Here is a 26,505-nt window from a genome sequence, read left to right on the forward strand (position 1 = left end):
GTCTTTCAAGGCTCATGAACGCCTCCTCTCACCAGTTTGGGCTAGCTAGGTTTTCTTCATGTCTGTTCCCTTACATCCTGTGCATACATGCATATCTGTGATAGAAGTTAATTCCACTTTTATATTTGTTTGTATATCTGTTAACCTGCTTGACTCTGGAGTTTGAGGGCATGGACTTTGAGTTTATAAGATTAGCCCATGGCAAGAGCTCAGTAATGTTAATCATAAATTAAATACTGAGGTAGTTGCCAGAAAATCAAGTCTCTATCTAAGTAAGAACTGCATGACAAAGTGGATGCCCGAAAGGCAGAGAGGGTGGATGGAGATGGAGAAGCCCTTTGGAGATGACAGTGTGTCCTTGCTGGATGGGGGCTCAAAGACAGTGGATCTGGACTTACACCTCTTGCGTCATGTGTCTTGCTTCATGTGTCTTGTCTACTCTTTTTATGAGTAGATAAAAACTGCAAGCAAGCAAGGGAACCTAAGATGGGGCAGCTCCTTGGACCAACCCAGTGATCTCCTTGGACCTTTCCTGTCACTCTTGGGGGAGCTGATTTCTTTGTCCTGCAAAACTGAGCTCAGAACAGGCAGAGATTCTTTCCCTTCTTTACCTCTCCCTTCTCCTGATTCTTCTGCTCTCTGAATAAGTAGGACTAAGGTGGGGGTAGGACAGAGAGACTTCATTCCTCTTAATTTTATTTTTGGTTCATCCCTACATGGCCTTGAGGCAAAAGTTTTAAATTTTAAAGGAAAGTTAGAAAATGTTAATAATGGTGTGAAATTTAGCTCAACCCACTTCTTTATCTCTCTGAATATAAATGAAGTTAATCTCCTTATTCCTACTTTTCCTAAATTACAACTAGTAATTTATATCTAAATATTATCAGATTTACTTTGTATTTAGCCTTTGTTTTCAATGGACATGAAATACAGCTGTGCCAGAAAATAGAGAAAGACCAAGGCCACCATATTCCATAGGCCACTGCTATGACTTTACCTCAAAAGCAAGTGTACTTTTGGCCGGGCCCGGTGGCTCACGCCTATAATCCCAGCACTTTGGGAGGCCGAGGTGGGTGGATCACGAGGTTAGGAGATTGAGACCATCCTGGCTAACATGGTGAAACCCCGTTTCTACTAAAAGTACAAAAAAAATTAGCCAGGCGTGATGGCGGGCGCCTGTAGTCCCAGCTACTCGGGTGGCTGAGGCAGGAGAATGGCGTGAACCTGGGAGCAGAGCTTGCAGTGAGCTGAGATTGCACCACTGCACTCCAGCCTGGGCGACAGAGCGAGACTCCATCTCAAAAAAAAAAAAAAAAAAAAAAAACTTTTCTTACATGAAAAGTATTGACTCATTCTTTAAAATATGCATTTTAATTATTTAATAATCACAGCACATTTCGTGACAAAATCATCTTAAGATCAATTTGTGCTTGTAGCTTCCATAGATGAATCTCAACTAAATAATTATCCTAATTTAAATACATAGTTTATTTAAATAGTACTTAAATACATGACATTTAAAATACTGTGTATTGACACTTGGACTATCGAACATTAATAAATAAATTAAAAATTTTTTTCCAACATTAAGGGTAACATTTAGGCACAGGAGGGAGTTAGATTGTGAAATAATGTATTCTAAAAGTTTTTATAAGTTTATTCCAAACTTGGTAATTGAAACACTACCTCCTTTGTTAATAATATAAACCACAGATACACAAAATCATTTCTGAACCCAAACTTTGTAAGGGAGACTCTTTAACCACATGAAATCTGTCATTAAATGGCACCATTAAAGGGGAAACAAACCAACCAACCCCAGGGTAAAGTGGTCCTGGAAACTGCATTTGGGAAGTGCAGTGTATTTTAGTTTACTCATCTGGAGTTACTTAAACACAGTGTGCTTAGCTGGCTAAAATAAAGGAAGAAAAGTATACTGTAACATAGTTAATATGTTCACAATCCTTTGAAGATCAGGGATCATTTCAAAAAGGTCTTCATTTTGTTTGGTTTTGGTTTAAAAAAATTTAGGTAAATCTCTTCACTTCTTGTGCTTCAGGCTGTCTGTAAATTACAGACATTTCATTCTTTTCGGATTTAGGATATAACAAGCTCATGTAGTAAAATGACAGATGATTTAAGTCATGGTGGCCAACCACAACAGAGCCCGATAGTAAAAGAGTCTTTTGCATCATTATTTTCTAAGATCTGCTATGATTATTGAATACTTGCTGTCTGATAATTCTCTAGAAATCAGCAACATCAACTTTTTTTTAGTGGTAAGCCTCATCCTCCTTGGCCTCTGCAAGGCCTGAGCACTGGAGCTGCTCTCCAAAGTACTGCATCAAATGAAGGGTGCACTGAGTAGATGGTGCCACAACTCAGAGTGCGTTGGGGTTTGATCACTGTCTCCACCAATTGGACCTATGCTTGTGTGAGAGGAGGTGCTTAAAGTAAGGAGACCGATTTTTTAAAACCACATTTTAAGAAATTACTGAAAGACAAATGAATATTGTCTCTAAAGCAATCTCCTTAAATCCGTGGATGTCAGATGTTTTATCAAAAGTTATTCAATTCATGGTTTAAAAAACGAAAAGCATTTTATGCTACCACTCAGTACATTACAGAACAATACTATGTGCGACACCCTTGGATATTCTTTGTTTTATTATTTTTAATTAAAAACATGCTAGTCAATACCCAGTAAACTCATCTCATTGTCCACTTATTGATCACTTCTCACAATTTAGAAAAATTCTGCCTTAGAGAATTGTAAATGTTTGCAGCCACCCTTCTTCCTTATGTGCTTTAACATCCGTCTGTTGAAATTACGTTTGAGGTGAGTTCATAAGTCATAGAAAACAATACAGAATTTTTTTTTAACTAAAAAAAATTACTTAGCTTGAGTTATCTTTTTATTTATCCAGGAATAATTTATGTAGCTCTAAATTATGTTTAGAGCTACATAATTAGTCAAATCAAAGAACAAAAATTGTTATGGTATATTGTATTCAGAAGAATGTGAGAATGGAATGTTAGCATTTATAGTCAAAGAGACTTAAGAGGTAATCCAGGCCAGCGTGCGCATCATGCAGAGACCTGGAGAAGAACTAGCTGCAATTCTTAAGAAGGAATTAAGATAGTTTTGTGTGGTTATGCCTTAGTAGAATATAGTTTAAAATACTACCGTTAAAGGGCCGGTGTTGTGAGTGATGCTCTGGATCTTCCAGGTACCATTGGAGAAGTCGTGGCATTTATGTTCTTCTGACTTCATTGGCCTCAGTTGCCAGGGCAACTCTGAGATGTATGTGCTTGGCTATTTTAGCCCAGGCCTAATAATAGTATATATCATAAAAATTTAAGAAGACAAATTTAAGGAAACTGAGGAAGAAGGCTGTGAATGTGCTGGGCCTGAAGTTGTTCGTGGTTATGAGTCTGTGCGTTTCCTGTCCTACCTAGGCATGATGTAAGGAGCCTCAGCCTCACATCTGAGCCTTCATTCAATTGCCCAGGAAAGAGAGAAAATATAAATGAACTTAACATTTGTCACCAAAACTTTTTTCATTGAAACTACAGAAGTGTTCACATTTATTTATTTTTAAAGTTTATCAACATTATTTATTTAAAATTATACTTTATTTTTAACTGACAATTATACTTGTGTATTTATGGCATAGAGTGTAATGTTATGATTTGTGTATACTTTGTGGAGTGAGTAAATCAGGCTAATTAACATGTCCATCACTTCACGTACTTATCATTTCTTTGTGGTGGGAACACTTAAAATCTACTCTTGTAATAATTTTGAAATACATACTACATTATTATTAACTAACTTATTCCTCCTGTCTAACTTAACTTTGTACCCTTTGATTTATATCTTTCCTTTTCTTGTCCACACCTTCCCGCTGTGGTAACCACCATTTTACCCTCTACTTCTCTTGAGTTTGACTTTTTTAGAGTCCACATATGAGTGAAGTCATGTAGTATTTGTTTTTCTGTGCTTGGCTTATTTCACTTAGGATAATTCATCCTTATTGTCACAGTGAGAGTTTCTCGTTTCTTTAAGGCTGACGAGTATTCCATTGTGTACATATGCTACATTTTTTTCTATTCATTCATCCACTGATGGTCATTTAGGTTGTTTCCATATCTTGTCTATTATGGATAATGCTGCAATGAATAGTAATCACATTTTTTTTTTTGCTAGACGTCAAGGTAGACTTTCTAAGTCCTTCAGTCTTTGGTAAATCTCTGTATCTCATTTTCCCTTCACAAATGTATGTAAACACTGTGATCTTTTTTGGTTAGTCTCATAGGCTTTTATCAATGTATTATCATAGACAAATAAGCTCCTGGGAGGCCAGATGCTAAAATTCCCTTTCTATCCATGAGCATTTAATCATACTATTAAATATCTGGTGTTTTCTGTGAAATAGACAAACTGCAGATACCTACAACATATGTAACATGTTTGTCTTAAGCTCTGTAATTTATCATACAAAATTCTAATAAAATAGTAGAAAGGAATATGATTTTATTTTATTTTTTGGACTGAAGCAGTAACCTGCAAACTGTAGCTTTTCTCTAAACATGACCCAGTGCTTGTTGTTTATAAATAAAGTTTTATTGGAACACACCCGTGTTTATTTCTTTCTATATTCTTTATGGCTGCCTTTACTTTATGATGACAGAGTTGAGTAGTTGCCATACAGACAGTGTGGCCTGCAAAGCCTGAAATATTTGGGCTATTAACTATTTGGACTGTTATAGAAAAAAACGTGTGCTGAACCCTGGACTAAAAGAGTATTCAGAGATTCAAATATTGTTCTTTTTTAAATTTTAATTTAAGTTTGGGGGTACATGTGCAGAACATGCAAATTTGTTACATAGGTATACATGTACCATGGTGGTTTGCTGCACCTATCAACCCATCATCTTGGTTTTAAGCTCTGCATGCATTAGGTGTTTGTCCTAATGTTCTCCCTCCCCTTTCCCTCCACTCCCTGACAGGCTGTGGTGTATGATGTTCCCCTCCCTGTGTCCATGTGTTCTCATTGTTTAACTCCCATTTATGAGGGAGAACATGCAGTGTTTGGTTTTCTGTTCCTGTGTTAGTTTGCTGAGAATGATGGTTTCCAGTTTCATGTCCCTGCAAAGGACATGAACTCCTACTTTTCATGGCTGCATAGCATTCCATGGTGTATATGAGCCACATTTTCTTTATCCAGTCTATCATTGATGGGCATTTGGGTTGGTTTCAAGTCTTTACTATTGTAAATAGTGCTGCAGTAAACATATGTGTGCATGTGTCTTTATAGCAGAATGATATATAATCCTTTGCGTGTATACCCAAATGGGTCAAATGGTATTTCTGGTTCTAGATCCTTGAGGAATTGCCACACTGTCTTTCTCAATGGTTGGACTAATTTACACACCCACCAATAGTGTAAAAGTGTTCCTATTTCTCTACAGCCTTGCCAGTATCTGTTGTTTTCTGACTTTTTAATAATTGCCATTCCAACTGGCTTGAGATGGTATCTCATTGTGATTTTGATTTGCATTTCTCTAATGACCAGTGATGATGACTCTTTTTCATATGTTTGTTGGCCACATAAATGTCTTCTTTTGAGAAGTGTCTGTTCATACCCATCACCTTTTCTGATGGGGTTGTTTTTTTCTTGTAAATTTGTTTAAGTTCCTTGTAGATTCTGGTGGTTAGATCTATGTCACATAGAAAAATTGCAAAAATTTTCTCCCATTCTGTTGGTTGCCTTTTCACTCTGATGGTAGTTTCTTTTGCTGTGCAGAAGCTCTTTAGTTTGATTAGGTCACATTTGTCCATTTTGGCTTTTGTTGCCATTGCTTTTGGTGTTTTAGTCATTAAGTCTTTGCCCATGCCTATGTCCTGAATGGTATTGCCTAGATTTTCTTCTAGGGTTTTTATGGTGTTGGGTTTTACATTTAACTATATAGTCCATCTCGAGTTAATTTTTGTATAAAGTGTAAGGAAGGGGTTCAGTTTCAGTTTTCTGCATGTGGCTAACCAGTTTTCCCAGCACCATTTATTAAATAGGGAATCCTTTCCCCATTTTTGTTTTTGTCAGGTTTGTTGAAGATCAGATGGTTGTAGGTGTGTGATGTTATTTCTGAGGTCTCTGTTCTGTTCCATTGGTTTATATATCTGTTTTGGTACCAGCACCATGCTGTTTTGGTTACTGCAGCCTTTTAGTATAGTTTGAAGTCAGATAGCATGATGCCTCCAGCTTTGTTCTTTTTGCTTAGGATTGTCTTGGCTCTGCAGGCTCTTTTTTGGTTCCATATGAAATTTAAAATAGTTTTTTCTAATTCTACGAAGAAAGGCAATGGTAGCTTGATAGGAATAGTATTGAATCTATAAGTTACTTTGGGCAGTATGGCCATTTTCATGATATTGATTCTTCCTATCCATGAGCATGGAATGATTTTCCATTTGTTTGTGTCCTCTCTTATTTCCTTGAGCAGTGGTTTGTAGTTCTCCTTGAAGAGGTTGTTCACATCCCTTGTAAGCTGTATTTCTAAGTATTTTATTCTCTTTGTAGCAATTGTGAATGGGAGTTCACTCATGATTTGGCTCTCTGCTTGTCTATTGTTAGTGTATAGGAATGCTTGTGATTTTTGCACATTAATTTTATATCCTGAGACTTTGTTGAAGTTGCTATCAGCTTAAGGAATTTTTGGGCTGAGATGATGGAGTTTTCTAAATATATAAAAATGTCTTCTGCAAACAGAGACAATTTGACTTTCTCTCTTCCTATTTGAATACCCTTTATTTCTTTCTCTTGCCTGATTGCCGCGGCCAGAACTTCCAATACTACGTTGAATAGGAATGGTGAGAGAGGGCATCCTTGTCTTGCGCCGGTTTTCAAAGGGAATTCTTCCAGCTTTTGCCCATTCAATATGATATTGGCTATAGGTTTGTCATAAATAGCACTTATTATTTTGAGATATGTTCCATCAATACCTAGTTTATTGAGAGTTTTTAGCATGAAGGGATGTTGAATCTTACTGAAGGCCTTTTCTGCATCTATTGAGATAATCATGTGGTTTTGACATTTGTTATGTTTATGTGATGGATTACATTGATTGATTTGCGTATGTTGAACCAGCCTTGCATCCCAGGGATGAAGCCAACTTGATCGTGGTGGATAAGCTTTTTGATGTGCTGCTGGGTTCAGTTTGCCAGTATTTTATTGAGAATTTCCAATTGATGTTCATCAGGGATATTGACCTGAAATTTTTTGTTGTTGTTTTTGTTGTGTCTCTGCCAGGTTTTGGTATCAGGATGATGCTGGCCTCATAAAATGAGTTAGAGAGGCATCCTTCTTTTTCTGTTGTTTGAAATGGTTCCAGAAGGAATGGTCCCAGCTCCTCTTTGTACCTCTGGTAAAATTCGGCTGTGAATTTGTCTAGTCCTGGGCTTTTTTTGGTTGGTAGGTTATTAATTACTCCCTCAATTTCAGATCTTCTCATTGGTCTATTCAGGGATTCAAGTTCTTCATGGTTTAGTCTTGGGAGGGTGTATGTGTGCAGGAATTTATCCATTTCTTCTAGATTTTCTGGTTTATTTGCATAGAGGTTTTTGTAGTATTCTCTGATGGTAGTTTGTATTTCTGTGGGATCAGTGGTGATATCCCTTTTATCATTTTTTGTTGTGTCTATTTGAGTCTTCTCTCTTTTTATTAGTCTAGCTAGTGTTCCATCTGTTTTGTTAATCTTTTCTAAAAACCAGCTCCTGGATTCATTGATTATTTGGAAGGGTTTTTCGTGTCTCCATCTCCTTCAGTTCTGCTCTGATCTTAGTTATTTCTTGTCTTCTCTTAGCTTTTGAATTTGTTTGCTCATGCTGCTCTAGTTTTTTAAATTATGATGTTAGGGTGTCGATTTTAGATCTTTCCCTTTTTCTCCTGTGGGCATTTGGTGCTATAAATTTGCCTCTAAGCACTGCTTTAGCTGTGTCCCAGAGATTCTGGTACATTGTGTCTTTGTTTTCATTGGTCTCAAATAACTTTATTTCTGCCTTCATTTCGTTATTTACCCAGTAGTCATTCAGGAGCAGGTTGTTCAGTTTCCATGTAGTTGTGTGGTTTTGAGTGAATTTCATAATCCTGAATTTGGTTGCACTGTGGTCTGAGATACTGTTTGTTATGATTTCCATTCTTTTGCATTTGCTGAGGAGTGGTTTACTTCTAATTATGTGGTCAATTTTAAGAATACATGCTATGTGGCACTGAGAAGAATGTATAGTCTGTTGATTTGTGGTGGAGAGTTCTGTAGATATCTATTAGGTCCACTTCGTCCAGAGCTGAGTTCAAGTCCTGAATATCCTTGTTAATTTTTTGTCTCATTAGTCTAATATTGACAGTGGGGTGTTAAAGTCTCCCACTATTATTATTGGGAGTCTGCGTCTCTTTGTAGGTCTCTAAGAACTTGTTTTATGAATCTGGGTCCTCCTGTATTGGGTGCATATATATTTAGCATAGATAGCTCTTCTCGTTGCATTGATCCTTTTACCATTATGTAATGCCCTTTGTCTTTTTTGATCTTTGTTGGTTTAAAGTCTATTTTATCAGAGACTAGGATTGCAACCCCTGCTTTTTTTTTTCTTTTCATTTGCTTGGTAAATATTCCTCCATCCCTTTATTTTGAGCCTATGTGTGTCTTTGCATGTGAGATGAGTCTCCTGAATACAGCACCCCAATGGGTCTTGACTCTTAATCTAATTTGCCAGTCATTGTTTTTTAATTGGGGCATTGAGCCCTTTTATATTTAAGGTTAATATTGTTCTGTGTGAATTTGATCCTGTCATCATGATGCTAGCTGGTTATTTTGCACATTAGTTGATGCAATTTCTTCATAGTGTCATTGGTCTTTATATTTTGGTGTGTTTTTGCAGTGGCTGGTACCAGTTTTTCCTTTCCATATTTAGTGCTTCCTTCAGGAGCTCTTGTAAAGCAGGACTGGTGGTGACAAAATCCCTCAGCAGTTGCTTGTCTGGAAAGGATTTTATTTCTCCTTCACTTATGGAGCTTAGTTGGGCTGGATATGAAATTCTGGGCTGAAAATTCTTTTCTTTAAGAATGTTGAATATTGGCCCCCACTCTCTTCTGGCTTGTAGAGTTTCTGCCGAGAGATCCGCTGTTAGTCTGATGGGCTTCTGTTTGTGGGTAACCCTACCTTTCACTCTGGCTGCCTTTAACATTTTTTCCTTCATTTCAACCTTGGAGAATCTGACGATTATGTTTCTTGGAGTTGTCCTTCTTGAGGAGTATCTTAGTTATGTTCTCTGTAGTTCCTGAATTTGAATGTTGGCCTATCTTGCTATGTTGGGGAAGTTCTCCTGGATAATATCCTGAAATATGTTTTTAAACTTTGTTCCATTCTCCCTATCACTTTCAGGTATACCAGTCAATCATAGGTTTGGTCTTTTCACATAGTCCCATATTTCTTGGAGGCTTTGTTTGTTCCTTTTCCTTCTTTTTTCTCTAATCTTTTCTTCATGCCTTATTTCAGTAAGTTGATCTTCCATCTCTGATATCCTTTCTTCCACGTGATCGATTCAGCTATTGATAGTTGTGTCTGCTTCTCAAAGTTCTCCTGCTATGTTTTTCAGCTCCATCAGGTCATTTATCTTTCTCTTTAAACTGGTTATTCTAGTAAGCAGTTCCTGTAACCTTTTATTAAGGTTCTTAACTTCCTTGCATTGGGTTAGAACATGCTGCTTTAGTTCAGAGGAGCTTGTTATTACCCTCCTTCTGAAGCCTACTTCTGTTAATTCATAAAACTTATTCCCCATCCAGTTTCGTGCCCTTGCTGGAGAGGAGTTGCAATCATTTGGAGGAGAAGAGGCATTCTGGATTTTGGAATTTTCAGCATTTTTGTGCTGGCTTTTCCTCATCTTCATGGATTTATCTACCTTTGATCTTTGAGGCTGATGACCTTTGGATGGGGTTTTTGTGTGGGGGTTTTTTTATGTTGATATTGTTGTTTTCTGTTTGTTAGTTTTTCTTCAAACAGTCAGGCCCCTCTTCTGCAGGTCTACTGCAGTTTGCTGGAGGTCCATTCCAGACCCTGTTTGCCTGAGTATCACCAGTGGAGGCTGCAGAACAGCAAAGATTGCTGCCTGCTTATTCCTCAGGAAGCTTTGTCCCAGAGGGGCACTGGCCTGATGCCAGCCAGAGCTCTTCTGTATGAGGTGTCTGTTGACCCCTGTTGGGAGGTTTCTCGCAGTCAGGAGGCTCGGGGTCAGGGACCCACCTGAGGAGGCAGCCTGTCCCTTAGCAGAGCTGGTGCTCTGTGCCTGGAGAATCCCTCTTGTCAAGATCATCAGCTATTCTCTTCAGAGCTGGCAGGCAGGAATAATGAAATCTGCTGAATCTGTACACACAGCTGCCCCTTCCCCCAGGTGGTCTGTCCCAGGGAGATTGGGGTTTTGTCTGTAAGCCCCTGACTTGGGCTGCTACCTTTCCTCAGAGATGCCCTGCCCAGTGAGGAGGAATCTAGGGAAGCAGTCCGGCCACAGCTGCTTTGCCCTGCTCAGCCTCCTTAGCACTGTCAGGGAAAAACCACCTACTAAAGTCTCAGTAATGGCAGATTCCTCTCCCCCCACCAAGCTAGATCATCCCAGGTCAATTTCAGACTGCTGTGCTGGCAGTGAGAATTTCAAGCCAATGGTTCTTAGCTTGCTGGGCTCCGTGGGAGTGGGACCCATGGAGCGAGACCACTTGACTCCCTGGCTTCAGCCCCCTTCCCTGGGGAGTGAACGGTTCTGTCTAGATGGGGTTCCAGGTGCTGCCGGGTATGAAAAAAAAAAACTGCCGCTACCGCTAGCTTGGTGAATGCCCAAACAGCCTCCCAGTTTTGTGCTTGAAACCCAGGACCCTGGTGGCATAGGCACACGAGGGAATCTCCTGATCTGCAGATTGAAAAAACCATGGGAAAAGCGTAGTAACCAGTCCGGGTAGCACAGTTCCTCACGGCTTTCCTTGGCTTGGGGGAGGGAGGTCCCCAGCCCCTTGCACTTCCCTGGTGAGACGACGCCCCACCCTGCTTCTGCTATCCCTCTGTGGGTTGGACCCAATGCCTAATCAGTCCCAGTGAGATGAACTGAGTACCTCAGTTGGAAATGCAGAAATCACCTGCCTTCTTTGTTGGTCTTGCTGGGAGCTGCAGACCAGAGCTGTTTCTATTTGGCTGTCTTGGCCCCTCCCTGGATGTCACAAATATTGTTCTTAATCAAAACTGTGACTTTTGAATGGTTTAGGTTTTACCAAGGCTGTTTTCTGTTTTATGAAAAAATTCTTCTATTGCAATTGATGACAATTGATAACTAGATTTGATGAGGGAAAGTGCCTAGTGTCTACGAGGTGATTGGTGTCTTAATTTTTTAAAAATTAAAGATCATTAAAATTCATCATACATTAATTTCTTAATGCTGAGGAGACAGCTAATGAGGCATATATAAAAAATTACAGTGTGTCATTTTATGATTTAACAGTGCAGGGAGGGTTGGTTACATTATTTCAGCTGATATTACCTATTTTGATAGTCTTTATAATAATTGTCAATTTTAATCCCTGCATTAAAAATACCAATCTATTTGAGATTTCACTTGCTACACATCAATAAGGCTAAGCTAGTAGTCACTTGCAAAAAAGCCTCATATTTCTTGTTTAATAGCTATAGTTCAGTGTCTTAAAAAGAATGTTTAATCATACTATTTCTTAGTCATGGAATTTTAGCAATAAAACATGGGGGCTGAGGTGCTTTATATCAGGCCATCAGTTCAAATATGAATTGTCTAATGTGCACCTATCTTTTTTTCTTGTTTTTAACAGACTTGTGGAAGAAAGCAAACTGATCCCACTCATTTTTGAAGTAACTCTGGTAAGAACGGAAATGTGCATTTGAAATTCAAATGAAATTTTGAAATTGTAAAGATTTTAACCATGTTGTATGACTGTGTTGCTAACCCTGCCTCTGCCCTGAAGGATTGTATGTCCATCATCATCACACTTAACCTCACTGGACTTCAGCTTTCTTATCTGTAAAGGAATGTCAAGCTCTGAAATTAATGTAGGGCTACTGGCTAATGACTGCCTTCTTTCCACAAATCTTTTAAATTTTAGCTCTGTTGTATTACACAATATATATTTTCTAACATAGATTACTTTATCTGAGGTTGGTTTGTATACAGAGGGAAGAATGATTATTGCTGCACTTCAGTGTGAATTTTCTGGTGCTCAGTATGAAGCCCTCTGACTTTGCAGTTACTGGGTACCAGATCAGCAGTTTTATGCCTGTGGTCAGAAAGTTGTCTTCTTCAGAACCTAGAATAGCTTAGCTTCTATACACCATTTTTCTGTTCACAGAATACAACTTAATTTAAAACCATCTGTTAAAGAAAATCTCTCCTCTGTGTTTCCTATGTGTAGAGAATACAATGGGATGCAGGGTCAACTTTCTTTGTCTCTGATAAATCCCTAATTATACCAAATACAGATCTATGAATTAGGCTGAAAATTGAGTTGGTGCTTGCAAGCAAGTGCCCATTGCCAAAGAAAGGTTCTCTTGTGCCTGGGTATGTTATTCTCTTTTCCTAAGTACTTTACCTCCCTAGCTCAATAACAGCACAAGGCACAACAGAGGGGGCACTTCCCCAGCCAGATCAGCCTAACTTACCTTGGTCATCAGTAGGGGAGCATTAGTTGTGATAGTCTGATAACCCTACACATGGGAAATCAACTTTCCTTAATCATCTTAAAATATTATTCTATAAATCGTTTGTGTGCTGTCATGTCCATATGGTGAAAACTTTATTTTTCTTAGCTGCAGATTTTCAGGAGAGCTGAGTGGGTTTGCTGAGCTATTTGCATTGGATGGGGAGTAGAGATGGGAACGGGTACTATTCCCAAAGCATGTTCAGGTGACAAGATGACAGCTGCCTTGATGAGTGGAACATGTAAGGTTAGAGCCTGGACTGAGTTGCTTAGAATTGTAAAAAGGGATTTTAGAGAAAGGATAGAGAAGAGGCAGATGAAGAAATGATCAAGAGCTCTCTAATGGAGTTGTTAAAGTTTCACCAGTAATATGGATATGTGTATCTTTCCACCTTCAGTCAGATACACATTATTTGCCAATTTGTTATGGAGTTGGATTTGTTTTGGAGGACAGTGGTCTAGCAAACTGTTGAGTTTGGCCACATGGTTGGGTATGGGGCAAGAGCCAAAGCTGTCCAAACTCAGCCACATTTGAATGCATTTGGAAAGAGACTCATTTTGTAGACATCCTAGAGCTAGAATGGGCCTTAGTGGGTCTACATGATTCATCCTTTTGCTGTGGCAGGAGGGCTTCTAACCCGTTAGATGAGTATAACTCCTTTTGTGGCTGACAGAAAGTTCTTACCTTATCTTTCAGCAATCATCTCAAGGTCTAAAATCTCAACATAAAAAATTCCTTTTGGTAGGTTACCAGAACACCTTCATACTTGATAAATCTCTGTATGCTGAGCACCCAACAAGTGTTTTGTATTTTACAAACCGTTTTTAAATAATTGATTAATGCTACAATTTCAACCCTTGTCATTGTGGTATAGCTGTCATAGGGAATGGGTAGAAGGTGACATCTACCCTCCAGATCACCATTTTAGCCAGTCCTGAGCCCTGTGGCCTTGCAGACATGTGAGGGATGGTGCTCTTTCTCTAACCAGAACAGTTCCATGCTCAGATTTCTTATAGGACATTATCTGAAAAAGAGATCTTGCTGCTAAAAAGTAAAGAAGAAAAGTGTTGGAAATCACTGCTTTATGAGGCAGGAGTTTGATGTCCTTGAAGAACATTATTAAATTCCTATTCTACTTTTGTCTTTTTCGAGTTGAATAATCTCAACTTTTTTCTGTGTAGAAATACATTTTTCAATCGATGAAATATCTTTGTAGCAGTTATCCTGTGAACTATTACTTGTCCTTTTAAAATTGTTGTCACCAAGCTAGATATAATACAGTATTTTCTTGATTCTATGATGCACATTTTTTTTCAGATTTTAACATTTCTGTAACTGAGATATACTTTCCAAATCAATGGTGTTTTACAATTGCTTTCAGCCAGGTGACCTGGTTGTCATTGCCTTAACCAATTTATTTCAGTTTTATTTTTCTTTTTATAAATGCCTAAAAGTGATATATTATAAAAATCTATGTCTGAACAAAGTCTAAAAGAGCTCTTTCAATAAAAAGAAGATAAAAATTTTAAGTAACAAGAAACCATGTCATAGTTTAATTGGCAGCATCTTTCTTTCTTAGTGCTTGATAGAATAATGGTGCATCTTAGAGCTGATGGATTTCAAGTTTCAAGGAAGCAGTATATATTTCAATTTGGTTTGGTTTCTAAGTTTGAGGGCCTTGGTGGTGTCTAGCATATATATGGCAGCTTCTTTGCAGTGATTTGATCAGAACAAGGCATAATGAGAAGATTGTGTGGGGCCCTGCATGCTTGGCTGCTACTTATGCCTTCTGGCTACTCATTAAGAAAACAGCGAAACAGCATTTGATTCATTTAGCTGGTAGTCTACTGTGACCTCCTGATGACTTTTTTCTTTACTTTTAGCCCATCCCTGTTTTCCAGCTTCTGTCTGATGTACTTAAAACCTGCTTATGAGCTTTGTAACTTCCTTCTTCCTTTCTAGAGTTTCTTCTATGATGTGCTCCTCTCCTAGATGTCTTCCATTAAGAAAGTGAGCCTGTCTTTTCTGATGGGCAGGAATTGCAGGCAGCTTCTCTGTTTTTTTCCTGTAGTTATGCAGGCAAATGAAGTGGAGGGACTACAATTCTGAATTTGACATCTTATCTATACAAAATAGTGAAGTGGAAATCTTAGGAAGAACAGACATTTCTGGAGTTGTGTGGCAAACCATGAGCTCCAAGTATGGATTCAAACTGGTTAAATAAATAACCAATTGAAATTAATTTTTATTATTTTGGAGAAAAAATAAAAATTATCTCCAGTTGTCACTACCTACTGAGGAGGCACAGTGCTACTTCCTATCTGGAGGACTAATGGGTAGGCCCTCTAAGTTCACGCTGCAGGGAGAGAGTGATGTGTACATACATGATCAGGTAGGAGCATTATAGGAGCTGTTACGAAGGTAGGTATGGAAAGCTGTGGACCCCGGGGAAGGGAGTGACCAACTCTGGGAGAAGTGGGGGAATCTCACAAGAGTAACCTTTGAACAGGGCTTTGGGGGAAGAGGAGGAGGCATTTTCAGGGAAGGAGGAGGGAGTTCAGCTTGGGGAATGGGAAGGCTAGGTCGTGTACTCAATGCTGAGTATACTTGGCTCTAGTATCCTCGTGGGATTGATTCTAGAAGCCAGCCTCATACTAAAATCTACAGATCCTCAAGTCCTTTGCACATTCTTCTGTATACTTTAAATCATCTCTGGATTACCTATAATACCTAATGCAATGTAAATGCTGTGGAAATAGTTGTTACACTGTATTTTAAAATGTGTGTTACTTTCTGTTGTATTGTTATTTTTAATTTTTTTCTGAATATTTTTGATCTGTGGTTGGTCAGATGCACGGATGTGGAACCCATGGATAGGCAGGGCTGACTGACCTTAGATGTGCCCAAGTACAGGGAGCATGGACTGCGGAGAAATGGTAGGAAATGAGGGTAAAGGGTAGTTTGGGATGAAATCCTATAGGGCTTTATACTGTGGTTATTTCTTGTTTGTTTGGCTTTGCAAATAATTTATGCTCTTTAAAATCAGACAGTATCCTCTACTTGAAAAAAAAAATGTCTAGAACCCCTGTGCTTTAGGAGGCATGTGCAATGAGGAGGCAGGCTGATTGGCTACAGGTTTGGGACTCAGCAAGCATCAGGCTTGAGTCATGGGCATGTACTGGAAACTTGAGTGTCCATGCTCCTTCAGTCACTAGAAGATTGAAGGGGTGGAAACTCGATTCTGGGAGTTTCTGCAAGTTTTCACCAATGAGGTTTTTGAGATCAGTCAAAGGGACTGTGGGGCTGGGAACATAAGATACAGAACAGGTCTCAGATGTTCGATCCGATGTCCCAGGAGTTATAACATCACATTCAGGGCAGAGAGTGGGCAGAATGTTTTTAATCCTGAGCTCTAGCTTCAAGTTTCCTGGTATTTGGCAGGCCAAATGGTGGAGAAAGCCAGGTAGCTGATGGCTTAGAAAAAATTGCTGTTGTGGGAGCTGGGTGCTGTTCCCCAAGCAGAGCCCCCTGGGTGAGACCTCTGCATTTTCATTGGCAGCACAAGGCAGCTGTGCTGGACAGGGAGTGGAGCTCAGGCAGCATACACTGGATTAAGCTGAATGCGTTTGTATTATAGTACATACAGTCTTCACGGTCTACCACACTAAGGCAGTCTGCACTTGTTTAATAAATGCGGGTTCCTGAAAAATGTGAGCCATCAGAAGAGTCCATTGTCTTGGCTTTTGAGTGCAGAATTGCTGGATGCACAGGATGGAGGACTTATTTTTTCTCTCTACTTTTTCAAAAGAGTATAAGTTGCTTTTAAATGTGCCTTAAGTGTGAATTTAGATGTATCAGCCTTTGGAGTTTGCTATAACTCTAATCTTTCTTCATTTTATTTCCGTGGTTTATGTTTTGGCCTACTTCAGTAAATCATTTTAATGCCAAGTAATATCGGTAACCTCTGTTTTATTAGAAAAAGATATTCATGGCAGATTTTCCAATATGTGCCAAAATATTGCTGTCATGATATTTTATGTGTCTATTCCAAAGTAAACAATTAAAGAGCAATTTCAGTGGCAAATGTTAACAATAAAAATTGGATTAGCAATACACTAGTTTGACAATTATATTGTTTTAACAATTCTCAAGGATAGCAATTGAAGCAAGCTTCAGTAAATCTTTCAAGTCAACTGAGTTTTTAGAAAAGAGTCTCTTTATAGACCCTTGAGCCCTAAAGTATTTAATCACTGAGACGCCAGTGTCGTATAGACAGACAGTCACATTACATTTAAGGAATGTTTTCAATCCTGTGCATCCATCAGGCTTATAAAATTTGCTCCACTCTACTTGTAACTCAACATATGTGTATTGGTTCTTAGAGTACGTTAAAAAGAGAAGTTTGTTATTTTAAGAATCTACATGCTTATGTTAAATATACCATTAACAAAATTTTGCTATGCACATGGGTGAAAATTTCTATAATAAAATAGAAAATAAGATTTAAAAATATATATATATTGGCCGGGCACAGTGTAATTCCACCACTTTGGGAGGCTGAGGCAGGTGGGTCACTTGAGGTCAGGAGTTCAAGACCAGTCTGGCCGACAGGCAAAACCCCATCTCTACAAAAAATAAAAAGAAGTTAGCCAGGCGTGGTGGTGTGTGCCTGCATTCCCAACTACTGGGGAGGCTGAGGCAGAGAATTGCTTGAACCCAGGGGGCAGAGGTTGCAGTGAGCCAAGATCACGCCACTGCATTCCAGCCTGGGTGACAGAGCAAGACTGTTTCCAAAAAAAAAAAAATTATTTGAATTTTATTGTCTTTACTTTTTTTTTTTTTTTCTTTTTGAGATGAGGTCTCACTCTGTCACCCAGGCTGGAATGCAGTGGCATGATGATAGCCTATTGCAGCCTCAAACTCCTGGGCTCAAGTGATCCTCCCGCCTCAGCTTCCCAAGTAGCTGGGTCTGCAGGGGTGTGCCACTGTGCCTGGCTAATTTTTTCTTAGTGTTTGTAGTGATGAGGTCTTGCTGTGTTCACCAGGCTGGTCTTAAATTCCTGACCTCAAGCAGACTTTCCACCTTGGCCTCCCAAAGTGTTGGGATTACAGACGTAAGCCACTGCGCCTGGACAGAGAACAAGATTTGATTAAAATTTCAAAATGCTAAATGGCCCTACTTCCCAAGGTAATTTATAGATTCGATGCCATCCCCATCAAGCTACCAATGACTTTCTTGACACAATTGGAAAAAACTACTTTAAAGTTCATATGGAACCAAAAAAGAGCCCGCATTGCCAAGTCAATCCTAAGCCAAAAGAACAAAGCCAGAGGCATCATGCTACCTGACTTCAAACTATACTTCAAGGCTACAGTAACCAAAACAGCATGGTACTGGTACAAAACAGACATATAGACCAATGGAACAGAACAGAGACCTCAGAAATAACCCACATATCTACAACCATCTTATTTTCAACAAACCTGACAAAAGCAGTGGGGAAAGGTTCCCTATTTAATAAATGGTGCTGGGGAAACTGGCTGGCCATATGCAGAAAACTGAAACTGGACCCATTCCTTACACCTTATACAAAAATTAACTCAAGATGGATTAAAGACTTAAATGTAAAGCCCAAAACCATAAAAACCCTAGAAGAAAACCTAGGCAGTACCATTTAGGACATAGGCATGGGCAAAGACTTCATGACAAAAACACCAAAAGCAATGGCAACAAAAGCCACAATTGACAAATGGGATCTAATTAAACTAAAGAGCTTCTGCACAGCAAAAGAAACTACCATCAGAGTGAACAGGCAACCTACAAAATGGGAGAAAATTTTGCAACCTACTCATCTGACAAAGGGCTGATATCCAGAATCTACAATGAACTCCAACAAATTTACAAGAAAAAAACAAACAACCCCATCAAAAAGTGGGCGAAGGATATGAACAGACACTTCTCAAAAGAAGACATGTACGCAGCCAAAACACACATGAAAAAATGCTCATCATCACTGGCCATCAGAGAAATGCAAATCAAAACCACAATGAGATACCATCTCACACCAGTTAGAATGGTGATCATTAAAAAGTCAGGAAACAACAGGTGCTGGAGAGGATATGGAGAAATAGGAACACTTTTACACTGTTGGTGGGACTGTAAACTAGTTCAAGCATTGTGGAAGTCAGTGTGGCCATTCCTCAGGGATCTAGAACTAGAAATACCATTTGACCCAGCCATCCCATTACTGGGTATATACCCAAAGGATTATAAATCATGCTGGTATAAAGACACATGCACACGTATGTTTATTGTGGCACTATTCACAATAGCAAAGACTTGGAACCAACCCAAATGTCCAACAATGATAGACTGGATTAAGAAAATGTGGCACATATACACCATGGAATACTATGCAGCCATAAAAAATGAAGAGTTCATGTCCTTTGTAGGGACATGGATGAAGCTGGAAACCATCATTCTCAGCAAACTATCGTAAGGACAAAAAACCAAACACCGCATGTTCTCACTCATAGGTGGGAATTGAACAATGAGAACACGTGGACACAGGAAGGGGAACATCACACTCTGGGGACTGTTGTGGGGTGGGGGCAGCGGGGAGGGATAGCGTTAGGAGATATACCTAATGCTAAATGATGAGTTAATGGGTGCAGCACACCAACATGGCACATGTATACATATGTAACAAATCTGCACATTGTGCACATGTACCCTAAAACTTAAAAGTGTAATAATAATAAAATTTAATAAAAGAATGTTAATTAAATCATAAAAAAAATTTCAAAATGCTTGACTTAGGAAGATACTTTTAAATTTATACAATTAACACCTGTTGAATGCAGGCGATAAATCTACATCTATACCCGTTCAGGGCTTTTACCAATTGAAGAATGGAACCATATAACAAATTTTTGTTGTATACAAAGACGACTTTATACACTGCTAACATATGCTGCCATTAAAGTACATGTGAGGTGTTTTTTTTGGGAATGAAAATGGATTTGTATAAATCTCTTGTTGGTGGCTTATGTCATAAATACATGTTTGCAAAATAACTTTCTTGGGCTGGGGTACAATCTATTGATACTGGATTGAATGAAGTGAAGTTGCTTATATGACAACTGAACAGTAACTTTAATCTGATCAGCTCCATGTTACCTGAATAAATGGGCTGAACTAAGTACAATAAACATATTAGTAAATGTGGGTTAAATAAAGCATAACTAGTTTCTGCATAATCAGCCAAATAAAGAGAAATTTTATTGCGTTAAAAACCATATATTGTACCCAATGAAAAAAAGCTAAAATAGAGCTTAGTATATCTGTGGCCAGGTACAGGTTACATATTAAGAATGTGTTACATGTAACTTCTCCCAGGCCCGTAGAATCTTGAGTTTTATCATCATTCTTGTTTCTAGTTCTGCTCTATGTTCTGCTCACTTTGAGGAAATCGTACATATACATTCTTCCTTCTCTCTAAAGGACAGTCTAGTTAAAAAACACAGGAGAGAAGTAGATAAGTGAGAAGGTGTTGAACAGTGTACTTCCCAAGATTAGAAGCTTTTATAGTTTTTGTTTTTACTTCTAATTGATTCAGGAACTGGAAAATGAAATAGTAGGAAGGGCCAGTGTTCTTCAGTGTGATGAACTCACAAAAGGCAGTGGATGTGGCTCCTCTGAATTCTGGCCATGGCAAGTCATACCACTGAACTTCTTCCCTAACTCTTGATAACCTAACTCTCAGTTACATTGGCCAACTTTGGTTTCAGGCTTGTGTTGAAAAATAAAAGGCTTACTGTGATCAGGCATCCACTACTCCCAAAACATTTGTATTTGGAGTTCTTTGACAGATGGAACAAAGTAAAATGACTGATTGTAAATGCAAAGAATTACTGGAAAAGCCTACTGTGAAATCAGTGATTACTCATTCTCAATATGAAACCAATGAATGTTACGTTTTCTCGAAATTACTCAGTAACACAGGACCCTATAAAGTTTATTTGTGAACAGAAACAACTGAGATTATCCACTTTTTAAGAAAGTGGAAATGTCAGCAAAGAGTTACTAGTTTTGATTAAATAAAGCAGCAAACATCTATTAGCATTTGCTTTTGATGCTCTTTGCATTTGTTTTTTTGGATGAGCAAGAAAAAGAAGAATTTATGTGCTTACCCAGAGCTGCAAAGGATTTTCAGACTGAGCCAGGAAATCTGATGTACTAAATCAGTTTACAGATTTATGGGAAAAATAGAGCTTTTAAAATAGTTCTACCAGGTGAAATTGCATTTTGGTTTTATGAGAGATAACAAATTGGAAAAAAGACTGATACAAAGTCAGTAGGGGCAAGTTATTACATAGAAATTTTAGGTTTATCTTTGTTTTGTAACAAAAACAATACACACTTGTAAAGGGTTTAAACAACACAGAAATGTCTAACATAGCATGTGGTGGTCTCTCATAATTTCATGACTTACAGCTAGCAGATGTTCTCCTCATTATTTTTCATGCATGTATTGTATGTCTTTTGTCAAAAATGGGACCGTACTGAATATTAGTTTGTATCTGTCTTTGTAATGTCCGTAGCAACAGTGGTAGAGTGTGCATGTGCATAAGTGTGCATGCAGGCATGCCTATGCCCATGTGTATGCCCATGGGTATTTTTTATTCTGTTGAATGACCATGTAATATTTATTGTATTTACTATAATTTGTTTAGCCAGTCTCCATTGATGGATGTTCAAATTTCTCCCCAACTTTATAGTATGTGGAAAAAATGAACAGGATATCTTTGTCATACCTTTGTCTACCTATGTGAGTTTCTATAGGATAAATTCTTGAAAGCTGAATTGTTACACTGAAGTATATACATCCTTTATATTTTAATGTTACACTTCAAAGGGTGATACCTTTATAGCAGTGGTATACAGTAACGCCTGCTTTGCCACACCCTTAGCGCAGTTGAATATTGTCAGTCTTTTAAATTGTCAATTGTTTGTATTTCGACTTGTTTACTTTTCATTATGAGAGTCAAATTTATCAGTGTTTTTGCTGAAAGCTTATGTGTTAGCTAGCATGCTTAGGAAGGACTTCTTCTCCTTCAAAAGGTTATAAAATATTCTTCTTTTATTTTATACATTTGTGGCTTCATAATTAAGTTGCAAATCTTTGCTCCAAAATAATTTTGTTGTAAGGAATGAGTACAAATACAACTTATCCCTTCCCCCTACATCTCCTTTTCACTATCATCAAGCTAATGTTGCAACAGTGTTTATTGATTTAATCCATCACTATGGTGGCTTGAGACCCTTCTCTCTCACCATATACAAAAATTAACTCAAAATGGATTAAAGACTTAAATGTAAGGCCTCAAAATGTAAAACTACCAGAAGAAAACCTAAGAGAAATGCTTCAGGACATTAATCTAGGCAAAGATTTTTTGAGTACAACTACAAAAGCAAAAGTAGACAAATGGGACTATATATATCAAATTAAAAAAGCTTCTGCACAGCAAAAGAAACAAACAGGACGAAGAGACAACCTGTAAAATGGGAGAAAATATTTGCAAACTATTCATCCAACAAGGGACTAATAATATCCAGCATATACAAGGAACTCAATTTAACAGCAAGAAAACAAATAATCCAGTTAAAAAATGGGCAAAGGCTCTGAATAATTTCTCAAAAGAAAATATACAAATGGCCAAGTTTATGAAAAATGCTCCACATCACTAATCACTGGGGAAATGCAAATCAAAACCGTGATGAGAATCTTACTTCTATTAGAATGGCTATTATCAAAGTGACAAAAAATAACAAGTGCTGACAAGGATACAGAGAAAAGGGAACTCTTATACACTGTTAATGGGGATACAAATTAGTACAGCCATTATGGAAAATGGTATGAAGATTTCTTTAAGAACTAAAAATAGAACTACTATATGATACAGGAATCCCACTGCTGGGATTTATCCTAAGGAAAAGAAATCAGTATATTGAAGGGATACCTGCATTCCTATGTCTATTGCAACCCGTTCACAATAGCCAAGATATGCAGTCAACCTAAATAGATAAATGGATAAAGCAAATGTGGCATGTATACGCAATGGACTACTATTCAGCTATAAAAAGAATGGAATCTTCTCATTTGCCTTTGGTTTTATTGATTTCTTTTTTTTATTTTTTATTTCATTAATTTTAACTCTTTGTCCTTTTGTTTCCTTTGGGTTTCATTTTTTGCTCTTATTCTGACTTTTCTTTTTAATGTAGAAGCTTAGGTGATTGGCTTGAGACTTCTCTGTTTTTTCAAATATAAACATTTAGTGCTAAAATTTCCCCTTAAGCACTGCCTTAGTTTCGTCTCACAAATTTTGATGTGTTGTCTCTTCAGTTTCACTTAGTTCAACATAATTTCAAATTTTCCTTGTGATTTTATCTTTGGTTCATGGATTATTTAGAAGTGTTACCTAGTTTCCCAGTATTTGGGGGACTGTCAGATATATTTTTTGTTGATTTAAATTTAATTACATTGTAGTTAGAGAACATAGTTTGCATTATTTGCATCCTATACAATTTCTTCAGACTTGTTTTATGGTTGAGTATATGGTCTGTTTTGGTAAATATTCCTTTTATATATGTAAAGAATGTGTATTTTGCTGCTGTTGGAATGTTCTATGAATGTCAATTAGATAAATAGGTTGTCATTGTTGTTCAAGTCATCTTTATCTTTACCTGGTTTTCTGTCTACTTTTCTGTCACTCATTGAGAGAGGGGTGACAGGGTCTACAGAGTCTCGTATTGTAAGTGTGGCTTTGACTATTTCCCCTTTTGGATCAGTTTTGTTTTCTGTTTTGAAGCTCTCTTATTCCATGTAAATATTAAATTTAGGATTTTATGTCTTCTTGATGAATCGACCTCTTTATCATTATGAGATGACCCTCTTTATCCCTGGGTAGTACTCTTTGTCCTGAAATTTATTTTATGTGATATTAATATCACCACTGCAGCTTTTTTTGGTTAGTGTTAGTGAGACATATTCTTTTCCATTCCTTAACTCTTAACCTATCTATGCCTTTATATTCAAAATTATTTTCTTGAAGATAGATGTAGTTGGGCCTTGCCTTTCTTTCAATCTAATAATATTAATCTTTTAAAGGGGTTTAGAGCATTTTATTTAATACAATTTTTGATATTGTTATATTTAAATCTTACTACTAGTTTTCTATTGTACCTTCTGTTTTTCTTTTTTGTCTTTTTCTGCTTTCTTTTGGTTCAGTTAAGTATTTTTTTTAATGATTGGTATAGTTTATAATATATATGCACCTTTAATGTATTCAAGTCTACTTAGTGTCATATAAGTAATTATGTTGATGTAATAGTCACCTCCAAATAGACTACTGGACAAAGTAGCCGAGAGCTCATTGAACATAAACGATCACAGATCAAATTTTAACAGCTCACATCACATGATTTATTAAATCAATTAAGTACGCACAGTGAGAAGCAAGGGGTAGGGCAAGTGAGCACATTTTAGGTATGGTGCAAACAGGGTGAAGTACATGCTGCATACATCCTGGGGAATAATGTGTTTATATTTATCACCTCTCTGCTGCATCAGCCTTCTTCAGAGCTGAAATTTGAGGAAGAAAGTCCATGGATAGAAGGTATCCTGGGTCCAAAACACATATTTACTGTATAAGACAGGCACAGAGACATGTAGAGTTGGCCCTGGCTATAGCTTGACAGTGAACTTGCTGAACATCCATGAATTTTATTGGTGTTTCTTAGGCAAAGAACACACAGGGCCTGAATAGATGTCATCAATAAGCATCTTCATTGAAACTTCATATATGCTGCCTGTTAGGTGCTTCCTGTATGTTCAGTGTATTATGAATATGTAGGGCCCAGATATTTCACGTATGTTTAATGACTCATGAATATTATGTATCTTTTGGTCCTTTCATTCATTTCTAATTCTGTTTAACACACATATGCTCTATATGTGACACATAAGCTTCCTACATTCTGTTTTTTCATCTATGTCAGAACTACATATTCTCAAGTAATACAGGAATGTACTTTATACCACTTCATGTCTTACATAAGAAACTCACATCAGTATACTTTTATTTTTAGTGACTTCCAATTACATGTATCGTAAAGTCCCACTCTTGCAACACCCTCCATGATCTGGCCATGGTTGCCTCTTTCGCCTCATGTCATCTCTCTCTTTCCCTTCCTGATTATGCTTTTACCACATTGACCTGTTAATTTACTAAACAGGCTATGCAGAGGCCTGCTTTTTTCCTACCTGAGGACGTTCGCTTTTACTGTTACCTCTCCTCAGCATGTTTTTCTCCTGTCTCTTTACATAGCTGTTTCCGAACCTTCCATTTTCATACAGGCCTTTCTTCTCTAGTTCATCTAAAGTAGTCCCATGGGAATAAATGGCTGTGGCTGTCTCTTTAGCCTCATCTATCATCTGGCACACAGTAGTCTTAGGTGGCCACTCAATATGCATCTATTGAATAGTTATGGTATAGGGAAGTGTTATTTTTAATGTAGTGCTGGATTTAATAGGCACATATTAAAGGATTTTAAAAATATATTTGTAAATGAAATTGGTCTGTAGTTGTATTATCTGTTAACGCTTTCTTATTTTTTATTTTGAAATACTTATACTTTCACAAGAAGTTGCAGAGATAGGACAGAGAAGTCCCCTGTACTTCACCCAGCCTCTTCCAGTGGTTATATCTTATAAACTATAGTACAATATCTATACCAGAAAATCTGCATTGGTACAATGTGTATGCGTATCTCAATTTGTATGATTTGTTTTATCTTTATGTTCTACGGATGCCTGAAAAAAATGTGTATTCTATTATTCATTGGGGTATAGTATAAAAGTTGGTTAGATCCTGTTGCTTGATGATGCTGTTGAGTTCTTCTGTATCTTTGCCGATTTTCTTTCAGGTTATTCTGTCAACTGAGGAGAGAGGAGTGTTGGAGTCTTCAACTATAATTGTGGAGTTATTTGTTTCTCCTGTCTTGTCTCTCTCCCAGTTTGTACTTCAGTGTTTTACACCTTTGTTGTTTGTTTCATACATATTTAGAATTGTTATGTCTTCTTGGTGAATGGAATCAAAATGATAATTTTATTATTTTATCATTATATAGTGTTTCTGTATGTTCCTGTTAATTTCCTTCCTCTGAAGTTTATTTTTTCTGATATCAGTATAGCCAGACCTGCTTTCTTTTAATGTTTGCATATCTCCTGTTGCATGTTCACTCTACCTTTATTATATTTTAAGTGAGTTTCTTGTATACAACATGTAGTTGTGTCATTTATTTTCTTAATCTCTTCCACAAACCTGTCTTTTCAGTGTATATTTAGACCTTTTATATTTAATCTGATTTTTAATGTTTTGCATATTAAGCCTGCCATTTTATTTTATTTTGTTTTTCTCTTTTGCATTTTGTTTCCTGTTTTCCTGTAGATTACGTGAACGTTTTTTAGAATTTCATTTTTATTTGTCTGTAGCGTTTTTGAAGATTTCTCTTTGTTTAGATTTGTTAGTGGTTACTGTCCTCTCTGTATCATATTAGAAATATGTAAGTTACAGTCTACTAGTTTCATCATTTTACCAGTTTAAATAAAGTGTAGAAATCTTATCTGCCTTCACAGAAATTTCTTTTAAAAATTCAGCTCTGAAACTATATGATTATGGCTC

The 26,505-nt window shown here is 37.5% G+C and overlaps 1 protein-coding gene across 16 annotated transcripts in view; it reads left to right on the forward strand.

Moving 5' to 3' along the window:
- The window catches only part of ULK4 (unc-51 like kinase 4), a 727,378-nt gene that overhangs the window by 333,884 nt on the left and 366,989 nt on the right, over positions 1-26,505 (forward strand). For all 16 annotated transcript variants that reach the window (XM_054550402.2, XM_054550404.2, XM_054550405.2 and 13 more), the window contains 1 exon segment: positions 11,877-11,925. In XM_054550402.2, coding sequence (XP_054406377.2) covers positions 11,877-11,925 — 49 coding nt within the window.

The sequence above is a fragment of the Pongo abelii genome, chromosome 2 (genome assembly GCF_028885655.2).
Source record: "Pongo abelii isolate AG06213 chromosome 2, NHGRI_mPonAbe1-v2.0_pri, whole genome shotgun sequence".
Classification (NCBI taxonomy): domain Eukaryota; kingdom Metazoa; phylum Chordata; class Mammalia; order Primates; family Hominidae; genus Pongo; species Pongo abelii.